We start from the raw sequence: 21,817 nt of genomic DNA on the forward strand, positions 1-21,817 counted from the left end.
TGAATAAAAAAAAAAGCACCTTTTCTGTGCTTTTTGAAGCTGCTTGGTGGCTCAGACGTGCACCGTTGTCTGGCTTGTTCCCTGCTTTTGCCATGTAATGGTACTTGTAACCCTAAAGTGGTGGCGTTTCTAAGCAACCAGTGAAGTGAAGGCTCAACCAAGGATTTATAAGCACTTGATTCACAGCGATTTATTTGGTGGAAGAATGTTGATCACCTTTAAAACCAGCAGAGCAAGTGCTGTGTCTCTTCAAACCGCACTAACTTGTCAGGGGAGGATAAGAGACGTAAGTACCAGCATTTTAGAATTTTTTAGGTAAAGAATGAAATATCAGTCAAGAGGTTAAAAAAATACGGAAATATTGCATTAAAGATACAAAATCATTTTAAAATTTTACGCAGTTTAAAACCTGAGTTAAGTTAACTGGGGGGTTTTAAGACTGTGTTTGGTGTCATATTAAATAATAGGAATTCAAATAATAAATTCAAATATTATCCAAACTGTAACTAACTAACTTTGCACAGTTCTACTTGACCATTTTCTGTTACTAATTGATTAAAAATCATATCGCATGTTGAACATACTCAGAAATGTACTCATTTAAGTGGCCAGTGGGAAATTTAAAGAATGTCTTTGAACTCATAATTACTGCTTTAAGAATTACTAAACAACTTTTAAGACAGTCAGTCAAGTGATTTGTGTTTTCAGAATTTATATCCATTGGTTTCCTTCTATTATTCTGTTATTATTGTATTCTCACCTTATTTTAGCTCACTCATTTTATCGTATTGCTCTTTAGACACTGCATTTCTTATGCATGTCATTTGTTTTTTGTTCGGAGCATTGCCTGGCACGAGAATTTCCTTTGGGACTAATAAAGTTCCACTTTATGTAAAAAAAAAAAAAAAAAAAGAGTCAAAAGAGAAGCTCCCTTCTTATGCAAACTACTGTAACAACTGGGACAAGGCATGAAAAAACAACTAAAAAGCTGTAAATAATACTTATAAATGTCTAAGAACTACAAAGCTCAGGTCTGGGGGACTGCTGCCAAACGATAACTGATCTTAATGATGTTGGAAGCACATAAAATCTGTTGCATTTTTATTTCAGCTGCCACAGTAAAACATGTAATTCAATTTAAAGCTTAATGTGGGTGTGTTTTGGTTCCAGCGTGCCTTGGTTCTGGATGTAATGCAGCACTGAAGGGCAGAAGGATTAGAGTGGTGGAAAAGGAAGGCTGTGCAGGCCACTGTTTTGTTTCAACAAAAAGAGGTTTTGTTTTCTGGTCACACAACAGAAATTAGGCAAATATATTATATATTTAACATCCTCTTCAGGCAGATACAGTGAGTCTTCTCAGTTGCCTTTACCTGCTGGGACATGAAGGGGATGCTGGAGACGTTCACTGTCGGCCCCGTGGCGGTCGACACAGCGTCTGAAGTCACGACTCTTCTGCTGCTTCTGCTGCTTCTGTCGTTGCTTCTCTTCACCACCTGGAGACGAACACATCATTCACACATACCAGGTGAGAGAATTCAACTTGTGCTCCTTCACATTATTTTTACAAATTGAGCCCCAAATTCAAAATGAGGTGTACGCAATACTGCTTCTATCTTTATGCTAAAATCCTTGTAAAAATGTTATGATACAGATTTTATTATAGTTTTAAAATTATCATGCTGATCCAATTTACTTATTTATTTACCAAAATAAACTAATTGTAACCTATATATAAATTTTATTGGGAACAAGTCTTTGCCTCATATTGTCAAGGAGGATATTAAAGAAACATTGGAAAAAATAAAGGAAAATAAAATACACTTAAATTAAATTAAAGTAAATATCTACAGATAAATATATGAAGATCAACACAGAGGTCAAAATTCATATAAACAGAACAAGAAAAATAATTTTAAAATCTAGGTAAAAACAAACAAACCACTAAATGGACTAAAATATGTCAGTAAGTGAATAGAGAAATCAATAAATAAAACTGGTTCCAAGAAGAGCAATTAATAAAATCCATCAAATCAACCTTTTCAATCGATGTGTAAATAGAGAAATCTGTAAATAAAATTACCTCTAAAGGAGGGAAAAATTAATAAAAATAAATCAAACTCTGATGCCCTCAGGTCTTCTGGAGATGCCGGCCATAGTAACTGAATGCTATCTGTCCGTGGGGTTTTTGCTCTGGCTTTGGGTTTAAAAACTTGAAAAAGCCAGCAGATCAGAGGTTTCTACAGGGTTTATATGATAAAAGTGATATACTGCATCTCTTTCTCAAAGTGACACCAGTAAACTGAGGACATGAAGCTGAACTGAAATCTATTCTACTCAAACTAATGTCTGGTTTCTTTCTGTCAGGTCCTTCCTTCATGGCAGGACTCGGCCCGATTTTCTCCTATACAAGATTCATCTGGACTGGAATCGGCACAGCGAGCAACTACTACAACAACAAATACGGCAGCATTGTCCGGGTTTGGATCAACGGAGAGGAGACCCTCATTCTGAGCAGGTGAGTCCTTCAGGATAAAACTCAGTTTGCAGTAAATCTGTGATGAATGAACACCCGTCTTCTCCTGCAGGTCGTCTGCGGTGTACCACGTTCTGAGAAGCGCCCACTACATGTCCAGATTTGGGAGCAAGAAAGGGCTCGAATGTATCGGCATGCAAGGGAGGGGGATCATCTTCAACAGTGATATTCCTCTGTGGAAAAAAGTGAGGACGTATTTCTCTAAAGGTGAGATGATCACAGCGTATCTTGGTGCATTATTTCGTGACTGAAACCCTGCATGTTTGAATTACTGCTCTGTAATTCTGGTTTCCAGCTCTGACGGGCCCCGGCCTTCAGAGGACTGTGGGAATCTGCGTGAGCGCCACAGCCAAACACCTGGACAGCCTGCAGGACATGACCGACCCCTCTGGACATGTGGACGCCCTCAATCTCCTGAGAGCCATCGTGGTGGACATCTCCAACAGGATGTTCCTCAGGGTGCCACTAAACGGTCAGCTGAGAGTCTACTGTACATTCACACTGTATTTTCTCACCAGTTCTTGCACTGAAATCTGCTGCTTCTGACTCTTTTTGTCCATAATAACCCAGAGAAGGACCTGCTGATGAAAATCCACAACTACTTTGAGACCTGGCAAACAGTTCTAATAAAGCCTGATATATTCTTCAGGATGGGATGGCTGTACAACAAGCATAAGAGAGCAGCGTAAGATCCACAAAACATCACAGCTATTCAGTGTTTGGTGTGAGATTTTCTTTACCTTAATATTTGTTTTACTCTTTGCGCCACCAGTCAAGAGCTGCAGGATGTGATGGAGAGCCTGCTGGAAACTAAAAGAAAGATCATTAATGAAGCCGAGAAGCTGGATGATGAGCTTGACTTTGCAACGGAGCTCATCTTTGCCCAGGTCAACCTCACTACAGAGCCACTGATAAAACTGCACATCTTCTGCCCTCTGATTAACTTCCGCTGTGTTTAACAGAACCACGGAGAGCTTTCGGCAGATGACGTCCGGCAGTGTGTGCTGGAGATGGTGATTGCAGCCCCTGACACACTTTCCATCAGCCTCTTCTTCATGCTGATGCTGCTGAAACAGAACCCAGACGTAGAGCTGCAGATAGTGGAGGAGATGAACACTGTCCTGAGTCAGTGCAGATTCACAGTGTGGTATTAATCACCGTTTCACTCTCAACTATTCTAACAAATGATTCGTTTTCAGGTGAGAAAGCTGTGGAGAAGATTGACTATCAACGTCTGATAGTGCTAGAGAGCTTCATCAACGAGTCTCTGAGGTTCCATCCTGTGGTCGATTTCACGATGCGGAAAGCTCTGGAAGACGACGACATCGAAGGCACCAAGATCAGGAAAGGAACCAACATAATTCTCAACACTGGTCTCATGCATAAGACTGAATTCTTCCCCAAACCAACAGAGTTCAGCCTGACGAACTTTGAAAAAACAGTAAGTCGCCTGAACGTTGTGCAACAATGTGTGACCAGGAGAGAAAAATCAACACCTCTTTCTGTCTTTCAGGTACCCAGTCGTTTTTTCCAACCCTTCGGCTGTGGGCCTCGCTCTTGCGTGGGCAAACACATCGCCATGGTGATGATGAAGGCCATCCTGGTCTCCTTGTTGTCTCGCTACACGGTGTGCCCACGCCAAGGCTGCACCCTTGACAGCATCAGGCAGACCAACGACCTGTCGCAGCAGCCCGTGGAGGACGAGCACAGCTTGGCCATGCGCTTCATCCCTCGAACAACGCAACCTCAGCACAGTCGGCTCTGAAACACGACGACACTTTCACATTCTGGAGGAAAGCGTATTAGCGTTGCTTATGTTGAAGGGATACTAGTCAACTCACTCCCCTGAAAGTCATCCCCCAGAAAACTCACTCCCCATATGCTTAGGTTACTTATCTATAACTAGCTGAAATCCATGGATGATATCCTTTTACACTGAAAGCTGAAATACCCTAACCCTAACCCTAACCCTAACCCTAACCGGGGAGTGAGTTGTCCGGGGAATGAGTTGACCAGGTACCTGTTGAAGTGAGTCGCTGCCAAACTGAAGGTGTTAGACCTGCTGGAATGTAGATACACTATATTGCCAAAAGTATTCGCTCACCTGCCTTGACTCGCATATGAATGTAAGTGACGTCCCATTCCTAATCCATAGGGTTCAATATGACGTCGGTCCACCCTTTGCAGCTGTAACAGCTTCATCTCTTCTGGGAAGGTTGTCCACAAGGTTTAGGAGTGTGTTTATGGGAATTTTTGACCATTCTTCCAGAAGCACATTTGTGAGGTCACACACTGATGTTGGACAGAAGGCCTGGCTCTCAGTCTCCGCTCTAATTCATCCCAAAGGTGTTCTATCGAGTTGAGGTCAGGACTCTGTGCAGGCCAGTCAAGTTCATCCACACCAGACTCTGTCATCCATGTCTTTATGGACCTTGCTTTGTGCACTGGTGCACAGTCATGTTGGAAGAGGAAGGGGCCAGCTCCAAACTCTCCCCCCAAAGTTGGTAGTATGCAATTGTCAAAAATGTCTTGGTATGCTGAAACATTCAGAGTTCCTTTCACTGGAAATAAGGGGCCAAACCCAGCTCCTGAAAAACAAGCCCACACCATAATCCCTCCTCCACCAAACTTTACATTACAACTTGGTGGCTGAGTTGCTGTCTTTCCCACACATTTCCACTTTCTTTTACTACAGCTGACAGTTGACTGTGGAATATTTAGGAGTGAGGAAATGTCACGACTGGATTCGTTGCACAGGTGGCATCCCATCACAGTTCCACGCTGGAATTCACTGAGCTCCTGAGAGCGACCCATTCTTTCACAAATGTTTGTCAAAGCAGTCTGAATGTCTAGGTGCTTGATTTTATACAACTATGGCCATGGAAGTGATTGGAACACCTGATTCTGATTATTTGGATGGGTGAGTGAATACTTTTGGCAGTATAGTGTATTATCTCGCCAAGAAAAAAAATCCTTATACTATGGACTAACACTAACAAGAAATTTGTATTAACACAACAAATGTTTTGCTAACTTTGACACGACTAAACAACTTTAAACAGTTGAAGGTTCAAGCTGATGCAGAGCAGAGAAAGTGCAGACGTCTGGCCCATTTCATAAAATGTAGAAGCACAAAGATGATATTGGTAAAGATTATGTTTTGTTGTCTCCATGTCAAAAAATATTAACCATGACATCAGAATCATGAAGGAGTCCTGACATCCCTCTGCAGGCAGTTTTCTCCTCAAATCCAGCGAGTCTCGGGGTGAGAATAATGACCTGTCAGTCAGAAGTGAAGAAACCTCTTGGATGAGAGATGAAATGTCCTCAAAAATCAAAAACAAAAGTCTAGGTCCTTTCTACTGAGGCCTGCATGACTTAGAACCTGTAGGGGGAATTGGTCCAATGATTTAATATTGATTTAATGATGTGTGTGGTGTGTGGGATAGCTGTATGTTATTGCCATTCAATTTTGGTTATATAGAAATAAAATTGCTAATAAAGTAACCTTGTTCGGGGTGGGATTAAATAAGTTTTGTCTTCTTCCCACTCCCTTTCGAACATATATGATTTGTAAATTTATGTGATGCCTTGTTTCAGCTGTGGTTTTATTTTGTATAAGCTGCATTAGCTGTCTGTTAATTTTATGTTCGAAATAAATACTTTTCATTTCATTTCATTTCATTTTCATTTCATTTCAACCTACAGAGATAATAAACATGATCAAAACAGCTAAAAATATGCATGTTTTATGGTAGTACCATCAACAAAGCAGTAAAATAGACAATAAAATATTAGAGAGGACATTGTAGAACACTATACAAATGCCTGGCTGTGCAGGCAAAACAAGAAAAGTATGGCCTGTTGTTGTTTCAAGCCTGGATCATGGATTTATTAACAGCAATTGATCTTCTGATCCGAGTGCAGAATAGCAATAGTTCTGAGATGCAGAGTGAAGCCAGACCATGTAGAGATTCAAAGGCAATCAACAGAACCTGAAATTGAATTTCAGAACAAATGAGGAGCCGGAGTAACTCAGCCAGGACAGGAATAATGTGTTTGCTGCATCTACAGACTGAACAGTTTTTGCTGATGCATTTTGAACCAACTGGAAAATGGAAAATGCTGCATTATTTAGGAAAGAGAGAAAGAGAGACAATTAGAGTGTGAATGAGTTCTACAGGTATGTTTTTGGGGAGGATTGGTCTGACTTTGGCAATATTTACAATTTGCAAAAAGCAGGACTACACAAAAGTCTGTTTGGAACAGCTACATGACGTTCTCTGCTACTGAAGACACTGTTAAAGCATTACTACTACAGAATGGGTTGACTAAGTGAGACGACTGTTACAGCAGCAGAAGTGACTCATAACAGCAATAATAATGTGCCACATGAATTGTTTACTATACATACAGTCTGTTTTTGCTTTACCTTGGTACTTTTTTTTTTTCTTTCTATCAACTTAGCAGCACGGTACAGTGATCAGAGCAACTAAACACTAGAATTTGAGCAAACATTGGAATGTACTAAATTATAGCTAAATTAGTGTGATATATGCTAAAAAGGTTTCCTGTTAACTCCTGTTAAATGTGGACTGTACTAAAGGGACAGTCAATAAATGTGGAAAAATGTTATGGAAATATATTTTTATTTGCTGTGTGCTTAAAAAATGCATTTCAGGCTACTTTAGGCACATTTCTGGTATTTTCTTAGGATATAGAAGTACTATGTCTTTCTAAACAAATCATGTTTACACCTAAGCAGAGCCTTTAGCTGCAATAACAGTGATAATAAACCTCTACTTTAGCAAAGAAAACATGAGCGATGCAATAAAAAGGAGTGGCGTCCACTGCTTAAATACAGTCTTTGTGCCCTCTGAAGAGCAAAAAACCCAGACATTGACAAAGTGTGAGATGCATGGCAGGTTGGTTCTTCGTGTAAAACAGATTTTTTGTTGAAAATTCAATAAAGCTGCTCTATTTTAGAGACTCAGTGGAGGTGGGTCATTTTTTACCCCGAGGACAAAGGGGAGTGCACAGGATCTTAAGACAACACGAGGGTTTAAGTAAATAAAGCTTATTCAATAAATATTCTGGAAATGATGTATAACAACAGAATTACATAGATCAGTGTAAGAGGAAAGAACAACAGAAACCATTTTCTGTTTCTATTTTCATAATCTCCCTCTGTGTTTCACATTCGTTACATCTGTTTATTTGCATTTAAAGCCTATACAATGGTCTTTACTGAATGAATAATGACTGAGTCAGAGCGAGGTGAATTTACATGTGTTGAATTTATTCATAATTTAGCAGAATGTAGTGACAGGCACTCCAAGAAACAAAGATTTTTCGCTGTACCACAGGCACAAATCAAACACGCCATCTCGGCATTAGAACATAAGGCGTAGGGCAAAAGTTGAGTTTCAGAAACGTAACGCTGCGATTCAAATCAGGTCACAACAAGGAAATTCTTCCCTTCAAGCTCAACTTTAAAAAAAAAAAAAAAAAAAAGAAACAGGCTGAAACATGTCACACCCACTGAAAATCATTCTGGCACAGAGCAATCACACAGCACATGAAGCACAAATGATTCCTTTTCCTCCAGTGAAACAAATATAAAACGTTTTCTGTAAGAATATAAACTCAATAAATACGATTTTAATACTGCATTGATATAAAAATATAATAGTCAAAGACCACTAACATCCACCTCTAACCAGCTGACTAACCAGACGTAAGTGCATAGATAACCCCCTCATCCAGAAGGCAACAACATGGTTAGAATGATAAATGGACAATACAGAGTGAGAACATCATGTTAAAGACAAAATAATCTTATTCTAGATGTAAGAAATAAACAAGGGGGCATTAATGTCAGCATGATGAAGCATTTAGAGAAAGAATAATGTAAACCTCTTTTTACTGTGCTGAAACTTCAGCAGTGAAGACTAGCAGGCGGCTCTTGGAAAGCAGCCTTCTGTAAATATTAGTTGACTTTGAAGACTGTATTTACTTTGAGCATTTTATCTCTAAGACAACCAAGTAAATGCCAGAAGCAATTAACATTATTTACTTTCGCTGGCATCGACTTCCACCACTGTGAGCTGTTGCCAGTATTTTCCTGTGCTTTCCCCTCAAAGAGCAAAACATCAAAGAAACACAATCAGCCAGAGTAAGAATGCGTTTGATTTCATTCAGTGAAGAAACTAAATCAAAACTGTTATAAAAACTTTAACAAGGATATTTTCTGACACACCTCACAATATGGAAAATGTATGAAATCCCATGAACGACCCATTGACCCTCCTCCATTGTGATGAATCACATGCAGTCAGTCACTTCAAAGGTTTCCAACAAACCTGTTTCTTCAGGTTTGCTTGTATACCGTCACACGATTCTGCTGAAAGTCAAAAAAGAATCATCTTGACTTCCTGCTCAGCCTTTGTCCCAGCATTTAAATCCAAACGAGCTTCACTGTCATGATTGTTCTAACCAAGAAGATGGAGCTTTATTTAAGTCACAAACTAAAAAGCAGAACATTAAATCGTTTCTTATTTTGGAGATCTGGACCACCGGATGAAGAAATTGTTAAAATTTATTATTTTACCTTTTGAGATTACTTTAAAGGAGACCTACTATGCTTTTCCTTATTTCCTGTCAATATTAGAGTGTTGGATGCTTACATTAAAAGTTTCAAATAATGAGGTAAACACATGTAAAAGTAATCTCTATGAGCCCAAACCTGGTTTCAAACTGCTCTGAACACCAGGTTTCAAACCGTTTTTTCTCATGCTCACAAAGGCAGGCCTCTGGAGGCTGGCCAATCAGAAGAAAGCAGGTTTTTAACGACCTTAAGGAGCCCAGGGTTAAAACTGCTTGTTTCAGACAGTGGATGAACTGAGGGGCTGCATCAAGGGACAGTACAAGACAAATATGGATTTTTTTTTTTTTAACTAAAACTACTCTAGCGGAGTCCCAGAATAAAAATGTAGAGCTGAAAATGCGTAGAGCAGGTTCTCGTTAAAGGGGAATCGAAGAAAGTGTGCCATCATCATTTAACCAGAAACAACTGCCTTTCAGTCACTATGGAGACCCAGCATCACTTTAAGACAATAGTGTTATTCTAGCCACCAACAGAAGGTGAACCACGGTATCTTTTGGCCCAGAGCTTATTACCTGCCAAGACTTTCAATAAAACTGTTCTACACTTACATTTTTAAATAACAACAGAACTCATACACATAAAACCAACAAAACAACGTTTAGTGGTAGGGACAATCAGATAATAAACACTGTAAAGATATGAGTTCACAACATTAGATGTCTTCTGTTCTTTTTTGCACTACAGCTCTGTGTACCTTCCTCTTCAGCGGTGGAGGGTTCGTGGTTTAGTCGCTCAGTGTTGCAGCTGGAGCTCAGTGCCCCTGTAAAGCTCTCTGACAGTGGTAGATCAGGCAGTCGGGCAGGTCGGGGACCGGAGAGCGAAGCCACACGGCCAGCGTTCCTGCATGCACGCGACAATGCATCAAACACGGCTGGTCCTGGAGGAGGCGGCAAGCTACAATACCTTCCATACCTGAGGGGCAAAAGATGAAGGTTACTCACTGACAGTGTGAAAACATGGAAGGAGCAGAGGTTGGATTTAGCAAATATTCACATATTCTCTTATGTATCTGTCAGTTTCAAAATCTCAATGATTATTACAACTGTTCCTTTACAATAAAGTACCAAATGAACAAATTATATTTAATAAGACTACTTCATAGAGTGTTTATATAAACAAGAACACATTGTGGTGAATCTTAATGTCATTATTTTGTGAAGTTTTAATACCTTTTACGATACAGTCATGGAAAAAATGATTAAACCACCCTGGTCATCAAAAACAATAGTTATGCAATCAAGTACTAACTCCTGTGTGCATCATGAGACTAAAACAGACAGAGAAGAAAACATGGGATGCCTAAAAGCACTGTTTTTAGCAGCACAATGCCTTAGCTATTGATGTAAGCAATGTAGTGATTTTGGTTATCACAAAAACCATGGAAAATGCCTAGATATCAGCTTAAAATAAACAAAATGAATTACCAAATAACGGTAGTCTAAATTTTTTCCATGACTGTATTGCTTCAATATTTATATTGTAGATTACAGGCTTTACCTGTTTTTAAGTTCAGATGATTAACCGCACACACACAGACACACAAAGTTCTACTGCTATTTTTATGCCTTACCTTGTACTACATTAGAACGAATCACTGAAGTTACAAGCAACACCGCACATAAGCGGAAGATGTAAACACTAGGTAGTTTCACAAAACAGTCTTCATACAGTCCACGTGTTCTTTTAGGAGCTCCACCTCATGGTCTGTGTTAAAGCGGCTCTATAAAACTGTTCTAAGGTCGGCAACATTTCCATACTTAAGCTGTAAACAAAATAGTTACTACAAATCTGAGAATTCTAACATTTAAATGCAAGTGCTGGTTATTACATAAACAGAGCATCAAATCATACTCTCTGTTCTATAAATCAAAACCTCAACTTTAGTGCTTAAGCAAACAAAGCAACCGAACCTGAGCAGGGCACAAAAGTCTGCTCACCTATAATTTCCACAACGTGAAGCTGAAGTCTCCTCTTCAGGACATTCAGAGTGGCTGTGAGCGGTTCCTGGTCGTCACTTATCAGCGTCAGATTCTGCCTCGTGTCATGAGAGAAGGCCAACCACATCGTCCCGTACTCCTCTGTGGACACCGTCAAAGGTCTGCAGCAAACACGTGAAATCAGTGAAGAAATAGTCCCAATGACGTCACACTGAACACCAAAGTATTAATATCTCACCTAATGAAGCTGGTTAGAGGGAGTTTGTACGAGAACGGCGCTGACTGAGGCGACCCAGCGGGTAACTGGTACGACACCATCCCGGCTAATTCAATGTGAACTGCAGGCCTCTTCACTGACAGCGAATACTGACACACTGCTACACTGTGGCTTCTCACCTCCACTGGACTGTCACCCACACAGGACACCTGAAGAAAGACAACATCCTCCTTATGAAAGGCTAATGGATCCTATAGGACTTCTCAGACCATTTTCTAGTGATTAAATTACCTCAAGTTCATCAGAGTCGACCTGCACTAGTATCTGTTGAACGGCGGAGTCAGATGAGTTGCTAATAAAAACAATCAGCAGCAGGGAATCTTCTTTCTGCACATGACAAGCAGAAAGCTCCAGGTTTTGGTTGGTGCAGAGGTGAGTGATTTCTGAGTGAGAAAGTCCAGAAAGCTCTGCAGGAAGATGAGAAGAAAGATCCAAGTCTTTAGGTCTATCTGGGTCTGCATGAGGAGCAGGATCAGCAGCGACCACATAACTATCCGTGATGACAGCTGGTTTACTTTCCTTTCTGTCACTTTCTAGCAGTTCTGTGTCTGCATCACAGGTGCCATTAGTAGCAGCGAGGCCCTGAGAGAGCTGAGATGTCCGTTTAGGTGAAGAAACAGCCAGTTCTGAGGTGATGTTGGAGTCCAGCAGGTTGTTACACAGCAAGCTATCCACGGTGCTGGGAGGAGAGACGGCAGAGTTGGACATTTGCTCGCTGGTGCTCGAGGCTGCGCTGTGACCTTTGGCTTTTCTTCTGAATCGCTGGGTTGTCTGTTCAGATTTTCCCATCTGTAAGAAAAAAAAGGTAAGTTGTAGCATGCACATTTAAAAGCGGCGTTTTAGGGCAATTGCATATTAGAATAAAGAAAGATTTAGCAGAGAAAAGGGAGCAATAATCTAGATGAAGATTAAATTCACAAACAGTTGTCAATCATCTGAATCAGTACGCTGTATTCTTTTGAATGGATCATTTCATGGCATTGTCTGTCCAAAATCTGGATGCTTATGATAAGTAATATGTTGGTTGAGGGCTAAAAACATAATGTTTTGCCTCTTTGCTTAAATCAATTACAAAGAATAATCCCATTAGGTTATGATAAGCAGTCATAGTCGACGACATGTGGTTGTATTTGTGCTACGATGAGAACGATCCCACGTTGCCAAGTAAACTGACAATTTTTTTCAACGTTTTATCCAAAAGTTTGAGTCTTTTCTTTAATGTCAGAGAACATCTGAGTTTTTTAATCTATTAAATGGCTGTGTCGAAATCTTTAGATGTTGAATGGTTGAATCTGAAGACATCAGCGCAGGCTCTAGGAAGTTATGAAACAACATGAGACTTTTTTTCTCAGATCAAATAATTCAAGAAAATAACTGTCAGACAGAAAGTAAACACTATTTGCAGCATTAACCCTCTTCTGTCTGTTATAAACATTTACAAATCTGGTCATTCCTCCCTATAAATGTGTGAAACTCACCACTCAAAAACAAAGATATGTACAAATAGAAAACATATTTCATTTAGGACTGACTGAGCAGATTCATGTCTGTCCCACGTGTGCAGCTGCTTTAGAGTTAATGACCTCTGGCTGCTGAAAGAAGGTGTTAAATGTGTATTTAATCTCAATGTCACCATATAAACAAATGTACTGACAAGTAAGAATCAACAAGCTCACCAGACACACAGAGCTTTGAGAACCCAGGCCAACAAAAAGCGACGAGGCCAGCTGCTGTTTCTCTTGATCGGACTCTGGAGTCGGTGTCAGCGTTGGAGTCCGGCTGTGGGAGCTGTCTGCTTCTCCCTGCCGGCTGGGAGACCGGACGGGACTGGGAACCTCAACCTGGGCAGGTTCTTCTACAGGCTCTTTGTGGGACAGATAACCTTCCCTGCCCCACACTCTCTTCACACCATCCAGCTTCAAAGCTGCAGAGCTAAAACACAAGTAGCAAACCACTAGTGTGGGTATAAAAACATAAACAGGGAACTAATTGTGCCAGCAGATGTGTGAGTGTCCAGCCCACATACCCTCCTTTGTGTGAGAGATCGGTGCTATCGCCTGACAGACCAGAGCTCATGGACAACAGAGTGGGTGACTGCCTGTCAGTGATGCAGGAGGACATGCTGATGGGCAGGGACAGGCCGTAGGGCTCCAGGCTCAGCGCTGAGGCAGACAGCAAAGTCAGAACAAATCCGAACAAGGCAGTGAACACGCTGCCAAATGCTTTCACAAGCGTTACCTTTTGTTCCAGCTAGTTCCTCTTGTCGTTGATGGGGAGGTTTGTAAGGAGCAGCACCAGCAGCCAACGCCTCTGACACAAATCCATCCAGAAATGACAGAGAAGAATCCACCTGGACAAGATTATGACTGTAAGTTAAACTTCTACTTTAACCCTCGTGTCGTCCCGCGGGTCAAAATTGACCCGTTTTAAAGTTTGAAAATGTGGGGAAAAAACTGATTTTCACAGTGAAACCTCAGATGTCCAAATTTTCAACATTTTTTGGGAAAACATTTTTTGGTGGAAAACAGAAATGTTAAAAATGTTTCATTCACAAAAAAAAAAAAATCAACCAAAATCCAGCGAAATTCACTGGATTTTAGTTGATTTTTATGTGAATGTTCTTAAAGAAAATATTAGAAGTTCTATTGATATATATGTAATCATTTTAGATATTTTTAGGATTTTTTTTAAAGATTTTTATTCATTTTTTGAAAAGATTTAAAGGGATTATTGTCAAATTTGGGGGATTTTGTAAAAATAAAACTTTTAAGGGAACCTTTTAAGGAATTATTGGAATTTTCTTCCTGAAGGTTTTGCAAATTTTCAAAAATTTGGGGATTTTTTTGTTGACTTTTTGGATTTTTTTTCAGATGTGGAAACAATATTTTTTGATGCCCGTAAATGAAAACAACAGGAGGGTTAACAGGGCTCAGGGGTTATTTTTTTTTACACTTTGTTAGGCCACAAAAGACAAACAATCAGAGGAATTACTATTGCATTTAGTAAATTATTCATGTTCTCTAATCAACTGACACATTAACAGTGAATGCAGATCTGTGACTAAACTAACCCATAAACTGCTCCAGACATGCTGCAACAGATGCTCAGATTCTGGCTAAAACGGTTTCTCCTGTTATTTTGGTAAATGCCGTCATCAACCTAACCAGCTCTGCACCATTAAAGGCAAGTGCATGCAGGTTCTTATAACCGTCAGTTAACAGGCGTTTACTCTGCCAAACGGCTGCAAAAAAAAGTTTCAATATTATCAATGTGCTCAGTTAATATGGACTGGGAACAACATTGCATCACAATACATCGTCCACTTAAACATCTTTATTGCTATCAGGCAGCCTGATGTTACCTCCACGGGCTCCAGGCCGACACCTCGTGGTAACGCCTTGGCTCGTAGCTCAGAGTCTTGGCTGAGGTGCTGCAGCTCCTGGGCTCTCTGTCTCAGCACCGTGTCCAGGGAGCTGCTGTAGGTCTCAGAAACCTGCTGAGCCACAGAAACCCCTGAAGCACCCTCACAGAGCTTCGTCATTGCGGTGAGGACCCAGCTCTTGGTTTCACTGCTGCAGTTCTTCATGTCCAGCAGTCTGGCCAGCAGCCTCTGGACTACGGCTGCTTCAAGATCCTCCCTCAAATGAGAGTATTCCCCGAGGACCTGGGCACAGACGAGAGAAACCAAAACTTTACTGGATACAACAAAGTTCTGTTTTGCTTTTCACAACTAGTAATAATTGTTAGAAGTTTTCTTCTGCAATAGATTTAGGTACTAATCTAACTCATCTTGCCTTAAACTACTGAAAGTTCCTTTGGCGTCAGCGGTTCTGGATTCATCAAAACAAATCACTGTCTACTTCTGTGCCTTTTTACCAACTGCATATGTTTATTAGCAGTGGCCGGTTAAACTAAAAAGTGCTTTTTTCTGTTGTGATATTTAGGCATGAGATGGTTAAATGATCAGATAGTTAAGGATAATAATATGCAATGGGCTAAAGAAAAATACACATCATTCTGTGCAGCAGAAATATTTTTTTATTTCTGGTTCCTGTCTTGTTTATCAGCTTCTGACCTCTCCCTGACTCTTATCCCAGCAGTCAAATGTACAATAATTCATCTTCAAAATCACTATTATATGATTTTTTATGGTATCAAGCAAAGACATATTAAATTGGTTGTTTTTATTGGTCATATTTACTAGAAGCTACACTGCAGACCTCTTCAGTCCCTGTGAGCAAATTAGATCAAGTCAGCCAGACTCAATTTTTATTTTGTGGATCTGTAAACAATAAGCCCATGGTGTTCCTCGATGGGCTTGTTTTCATTTTTCTGTAGTTATTCTTAGGAAGATTCATTTCAAAGTATTTAGTATTTTCATATCCTCCTTTTTTATGCCTGCAGTAAATAAAAAAACAAGTAAGAAATGCTTTAAAACACTGTATTCTCTGTGTTTTTCTGCTTCTCATTTTTATTAGAATTACATAAGAATGACACAAACTATTCATTATGCTCATCGTGCTAATAGCGCTCACCCAGCTGATGACTTGCAGGAAGCGCTGTGGCAGTTTGCCAGGTTCTCCTTGCAGCAGAGAAATGTATGAATTCACAGCAAACAGCCTCAACTTTCTGTCCTCTTCCACGCTGTCAAATCCTGGGCAGTAAAAAGAAATTAACCATTATAAAAAAACAATCAGTGTAAACATCTGAACAACTGAAATGAAATATCACAACAGGATAAGCTGAGAGTGTGGTGATCTTACCCTCAGACAACAGTTTCAAGAAACTGTTTGGGATGTCAGGCTGCATCATGTCTCCACCGACTGAAAACACCGTGTTCATCGTCTCTATGAACCATTCGTTGTCTGGGGCATACGTACAACGACTTATAGGAAAAAAAAGCAATACTACAACAGCAAAAAGAAACAAATGAGGTATGAAAAGAGCAGCAAAATGTTATGAAATAACTGAATTCATGTTTTTCACAACACAATGAAATGTTATTTATACTTAAACTAGTTAATTAATATTTGGACTCTGAGAAACTGAGAGTCAGCAGCAGCTTACTGGGCTTCAGTCAGAGCCATAAATGAGACAAGATTCATAAATGTAACACTTATAAAAACAGCACTGCAAATCTGTCAGGTTTCACTGGCTTTCTATGAACTTTACCTGAACTAAAAGCAATAATTGACTTTTATAAAAACAAAATCTATCCTGATGTTTTAAGGAATACACAGTCATCCTTTTGGGCTGTGATTAATTTGGGCTGCTTCACAAAATCAATAGAAACGCTGCAACAAAATGTGGATGAAAAACAAGAATAATTTGTTTCTTTAATCTATGAATGAATTCCAGCAGACAGTCCATTCAGTAAACGGTGATTATTCCAATACTCATATCGGCATTTGCCTACATCTGCTGATCTTTTCTGTGTGCAGTAAGCCCACTAGAAGTAAATGAAAGAACATTTAACATTGAGCACTATCAAACTCAGAAGGATATTTCTCTGCCAGTTCTGCCACCTTCCCCACCAGGTCAATAGTAGTGTGATCATCTTTACTGATACGCAGAAACTCCAGCATCTTCTCGACAATGACTGTGACATTCTGGGCGTTTGTGATCCGAAAGAGCAACTCCAGCGTCTGCAAGAAAACAGAAAAAAAGACCCATCATGCAGTAAAACCCACCACTCTGCGACATCAGAATTCTGACAACATCAGCATCTGAACTCACCTCCCGCTTGATAATGAGGTCAGGATGATCAAGACACTCGATGATGGTCATCTGATGCTGCAGAGCCAGCTTAGGATCCTGCTGGACCACGTAGGTGAGGGCCTTCAGGCCTGCAGGAACACCACATACACACAGTTTGTGTCCATTGCAGGAAAATTCTAAATGACGACTCATGTTTGCTGTTGCTCTTACCGAGATATTTTAGATTGATCTTCGGTGACAGAACAAAGTTGCCGATGCACTTTGCAGCTTTTTCCAAAAGTTCAGACTTGGGATGAATTGTGTAAATACATTTTACACATTCATACAGAATTGCTGTAAATACATAGAGATGAATATAAGTGGCAGAAGGTATTACTTAAATGACTGCAAACAAACAGCTTTATTAGAAACACTAATTATACTGTAGATCTGACCTACCGTAGGTGATGTTATGGTTCATCTCTGCTCTTCGTAAAGACTCGTCGAGGACTTCATGCATGATTTCACTTGTACTGTGAAGACAGCAAAGACACAAAAAATCTATTTGCATGACATGATATCATGTACTGACAATTTATCTGAAAACAAAACAACAATGTAATTTACCTCTGGTCATTTTTCCCCAGGAAGGAGAGTATTCTAAGAAGCTGGATCTGAAGCCAAGGAGCTGGAACGCTGTGATAATTAAAATCCATGGGCAGCTTTCCTCCCACCACCTGCTTTAATATGGCGACAAAACTTGCTGTCAGGTCCTTATAACCTTCCGGATTCTCCTGGAACAAAGCAAAGACAAAAGTCACAGGAGTCAATTACACCACTGCAGCCCAACCTTTACTATGTCAACATTATTAATAACAATTATCTGTAGTAATGGTGTAGCCGGATAAATAATACCACAGTCAATCAAACAAATTACCTGGATCATCTGTAAGTAAATGTGTAGTGAAGCGGTCATCACACCAGGATCCTTGTCACACAGAGCTTTGCGAAACTTGTTGTGGATGTGCTGAACTTGATTTGGTGCTATTAGGTAGAATTTATACAGTGCCAGGACTGCTTTACGGCGAATGATTTCTCTGCAAGTTTGAAATAAGAAATACTCATCAATTATAATGCGCAAGCAATTTTTCATGTCATACTTAATATGAAAAAAAAAAACACATGAATTCATGCGATCGATCGGTACGCTAGCAAGCATTTCTTACTTTGGGTGATTAAGTTTTTCCTCCACCAGAGGCAGAATGGCAGGAATCATGTCTTTGGGGAACATTTGGCTGACAACAGTTAGAGCCATGCACACTTCAATAAGGTTTGTACTCTGAAGATCCTGAGAAAACAGAACACATCAGCATCCTGTTGTCTCATTCAGAAATCGCACGATCAAAGCTGGAAAGGTTCACCACCCACCTTCAGCACCGTGTTTACCAGGAGAAGAAGCAGCTCGTGATTTTCATTCAGAAACAAGGACACAGCGAGGTAACCTGAAAATCACAAACAAACTTATTTTGTGCTCAAAGGTTATGGTTGCATAGGCTCCAGCACCCCCCGCGACCTTAATGAGGATAAAGCGGTGTATAGATGATGGATGGATGGATGGTTACGGTTGCAAAAGATTCTGGAAAATTTCCTCCCATTTCAAGCTTGAAAAGTTCCACATTTGTGTGGATTTCCAAAAGGTTATTGTGTCTTAAGTGTTTAAAAAAAATGACTCTGTTCAATGAGAGTTACAGTGAAAAGAGAGTCGAGGGAAGCTGAGTTGCTCCATAAAAGACCAGGACACCCAGGAAATAATAAAGCAACATGACTGAAAAGGACATATTTCTGTATTTATGATGTTTCATGGACAACTTTCATTTGTGGATCTGAGTACTTTTGCACATTTATTGAACATGAATACAATCTGGTGTCAGATCAGCAATTTTCATCAACCAGCTGGAGCCCACCTCCAGACAGCACATTCCGTTCTGCAGCCTCGCTCTCATCTCATCAACACCCTGCCACAGCAATTTTTCCAAACAATGACAAATTAATTATGAAACAAATTAGTTGTAAAACTGGAAATGTGCCAAAATCTACCAGAAAGCACGGAGCTTTCACTGTGCCCTGTAAAAATTCAAAATTAGAGGCTCAATAAAGTATTTTCTCACCTTCTGAAGAGGTCAATGGTTCTGACAGGTTTATACCACCTCCCTGATCAGCTGCTACTTTAGGATTTTTTTATAAATCAGACTAACTGCGCTTTGTAAAACCAGGCGGCCAGAAATTAGTACATTTATAAGGCAGTTAGAAAACAGCATACCAACTCTCTTTTCCAGAACAGTGCCTTGTTGAGCCAGTTTGATGGCATGAATGTAGCTGAACGAAGCCTCGTAGCCCAACATTTCACAGTAGATCGTTCTCACCATGAGCTCCTTCATCTGCCTCTGAAACAGGTTATAACACAAGGAAGAAATAAGCACATCAGTCACGCCAGGCATCACTGGATCTTTTTGAATAACAAGGTTTCTTGTTCAAAACCAAATGGGAAAACCAGGAGAACAGTACCATGGTTGTGTTGGGGGAAGACACCTGTTCTTTGATAGCCGATAGTTCACGTTGGATGAGTTTCTCTTCCTCCTGCAAACGGAGAATCACAGGTAAGGACAAAAAGATCCAATGCTGAGGAATTTCTTGTGTAAGTATATGTTAACTCGTTGTTCTTGCTGTCATTGATCATGTTCATTTTGAGAGACCACGCTTCAGCCCACATATCGAGCAAATATCAAGGGCTATAGCATCCATGCTCAGCTGTACTGTATAAGTGTGGAATATCTAGAAACAAGCCATGGGCGGGTCTGACATAGCCAGACCTCCTCCAGTGCTGAAACAGTGCTATGCAACATGGCTTGGTTTAATCTCATCAACATGCTCCTGTAAAATACAAAGCTCTGTCATGTTTGTATCTCTTTCAAGACAAGCAAACTGTGGCAGAGATAAGAACAGAATGCTGCAACTGTGTTCACTCAAAATAGTGATGATATAATCATTTTGGTGGACATTTGCAGGCACAGAGGCAAAATAATAAATTCACTGAAGCAAGCCCTGATTTATTACATGGGCCAAATCTTTAACATAACTTGAAAATTTCTACTCAAGTAGTATAATAATGATAACTATGCTTCACGGATGTCTGCGCCTGGAGTATAATCATGACTTTAGAACCAGAAACTGATTCTGCAGAAGAATGACATAGTAAGCCCCATCGTGGAAGCTGACAGGATGGCTTTCGTAGGTGTGTTACATATTAGACCCTAGTCTGAGTCTGTAATTTGGAGACTGTCATTGGTACAGTGCAGATTTAGGATGTAAAAGCTCAGCCATGACACCTTTTGCACTCATGACGCATTTTCCAGCATAAAAAAGTAGAAACTTTTATTTTCATTTTCATTTAAAAACTTTAGCTTACGTTTTGACAAATTATTACCTTTGAACAATGATGAACAGAAATGGGAATTAAAAGCTTCCAGCCTTTGACTGGAAAACACAGTTACCAGAGTAAAAGCAAACCTGCTGACTGCAACATCTGGAATATCTGAGCTTCAAAAAAGATCATGAACGCACCAGAAGGACAAGTTTATAAAAACAGCCTCAGCTCTGCCATGACTGGTTTAATCACATAATAATAACACAGCACAAACGAAAGTCTGTCTGTAAATCAGTGTATGTTAGCACAGTAGTGTTCGGTACATAGCTAGCTGGTTAAAAACACACCTTTATTCGAGTTAGCATAGGCAGCTTAGCAAGCTAACATCAGAGCATATCACCAAGAGTCAACAGTTGACAAGGCTGAGACTTATTTCTGTTCAATTCCAGTCTTAAAGGACAGACTCACATGCTTTGAGGTTAGTTCAGTGATTCCTCTGATGAGGTTTCCTAGTTTGGAGGTGGAAGACAGCTTCGCGGAACCCGGCTGGGAGTCTAAAGAGAGGAGGCTCGGCAGAGCTGTCAGCGTCTTCTCCACAACATCGCTCATCTTGGCAGCGGAGAGGAAGCTTTAGGGCTGCTTCTTTCTTCCAGAACACACTTACTAAGTCACCTATCCATCACACGAACAGCATGTTCCACAGAGACAGCGAAGGCTACTTATTAGACACTTGAAACGAGGACAGAAGGTGAGACAGCAGCTCGCAGGTCGGCCATTGTTTTGAATTAGCAGGGCTGAGCGGAGCCTGTTGATGACGTCACTTCTGCTTGCATTGAATAAACTTTATTAACAGCCTCCAACTAAACAATGTCTTCACCCTCCTGTGGTCCTCATTTATGGGCACCAAAAAATAGTTTCCTTGTCTGAAAAAAATCCAAAAATTCAGCAAAAAAACATTCCCCACATTTCTAAAAATTTGGAAAACCTTCGTCAAGAAAATTCCAATAATTCCTTCAAAGTTTCTCGAAAAAGTTTTGTTTTTAAAAAAATCCGACAAATTTGGCAAGAAAATTCTTGTAAATATTTTCAAAAAATGAGTAAAATCTTCCAAATAAATCCTAAAAAAATATCTTAAGTGACTACATATATATCAGTAAAACTTCTAATATATTTTTAAGAACATTCACAAAAAAATATTAAGAAACATTTTTAACATTACTTTTTTTCCACCAAAAATGTTCAAAGATTTCCCAAATATGTTGAAGATGTGGACATCAGAAGT

General features: G+C 40.0%; 2 protein-coding genes and 1 long non-coding RNA gene across 3 annotated transcripts; 2 read left to right on the forward strand and 1 right to left on the reverse strand.

Moving 5' to 3' along the window:
- The first annotated feature begins 43 nt into the window (after nt 1–43).
- Nucleotides 44–8,051, forward strand: LOC110950373 (aromatase-like). Its single transcript, XM_022192931.2, has 10 exons — nt 44–286; nt 1,338–1,525; nt 2,365–2,515; nt 2,586–2,740; nt 2,829–3,005; nt 3,104–3,218; nt 3,306–3,420; nt 3,496–3,658; nt 3,733–3,974; nt 4,047–8,051. The coding sequence occupies exons 2-10, from the start codon at nt 1,381–1,383 to the stop codon at nt 4,296–4,298; spliced, it is 1,515 nt and encodes a 504-aa protein (XP_022048623.1). The 5' UTR covers nt 44–286; nt 1,338–1,380; the 3' UTR covers nt 4,299–8,051.
- Nucleotides 7,812–21,340, reverse strand: ap4e1 (adaptor related protein complex 4 subunit epsilon 1). The gene is made up of 21 exons (XM_022192915.2): nt 21,004–21,340; nt 19,677–19,748; nt 19,432–19,555; nt 18,540–18,613; nt 18,338–18,459; nt 18,049–18,208; nt 17,739–17,905; nt 17,571–17,644; nt 17,343–17,465; nt 17,151–17,260; nt 16,920–17,059; nt 16,178–16,290; nt 15,950–16,068; nt 14,776–15,078; nt 13,653–13,764; nt 13,441–13,576; nt 13,091–13,346; nt 11,646–12,203; nt 11,376–11,563; nt 11,138–11,298; nt 7,812–10,112 (listed from the first exon to the last, which is right to left on the reverse strand). Exons 1-21 carry the CDS (start codon nt 21,142–21,144, stop codon nt 9,952–9,954), a joined length of 3,414 nt encoding a protein of 1,137 aa, XP_022048607.1. The 5' UTR covers nt 21,145–21,340; the 3' UTR covers nt 7,812–9,951.
- Nucleotides 13,664–17,882, forward strand: LOC127534979 (uncharacterized). The gene is made up of 3 exons (XR_007943618.1): nt 13,664–13,782; nt 16,988–17,240; nt 17,759–17,882. It is a non-coding gene; the product is annotated as an uncharacterized LOC127534979 (long non-coding RNA).
- Nucleotides 21,341–21,817: the final 477 nt, after the last annotated feature.

Source organism: Acanthochromis polyacanthus, chromosome 8, assembly GCF_021347895.1.
Source record: "Acanthochromis polyacanthus isolate Apoly-LR-REF ecotype Palm Island chromosome 8, KAUST_Apoly_ChrSc, whole genome shotgun sequence".
NCBI lineage: Eukaryota > Metazoa > Chordata > Actinopteri > Pomacentridae > Acanthochromis > Acanthochromis polyacanthus.

What these genes read in the sequence shown, in the direction of transcription:
- LOC110950373 (XM_022192931.2), top strand. Translation starts at nt 1,381, where the DNA reads ATGAAGGGGATGCTGGAGACGTTCACTGTCGGCCCCGTGGCGGTCGAC. An exon ending in GAGACCCTCATTCTGAGCAG is followed by an intron (nt 2,516 to 2,585) that starts GTGAGTCCTTCA and finishes CTTCTCCTGCAG; the next exon opens with GTCGTCTGCGGTGTACCACG. An exon ending in GAGGACGTATTTCTCTAAAG is followed by an intron (nt 2,741 to 2,828) that starts GTGAGATGATCA and finishes TCTGGTTTCCAG; the next exon opens with CTCTGACGGGCCCCGGCCTT.
- ap4e1 (XM_022192915.2), bottom strand. Translation starts at nt 21,144, where the DNA reads ATGAGCGATGTTGTGGAGAAGACGCTGACAGCTCTGCCGAGCCTCCTC. An exon ending in TCCTGCAAGTCATCAGCTGG is followed by an intron (nt 15,079 to 15,949) that starts GTGAGCGCTATT and finishes GTCTGTGCCCAG; the next exon opens with GTCCTCGGGGAATACTCTCA. An exon ending in TCGACTCTGATGAACTTGAG is followed by an intron (nt 11,564 to 11,645) that starts GTAATTTAATCA and finishes GTCTTTCTTCAG; the next exon opens with GTGTCCTGTGTGGGTGACAG.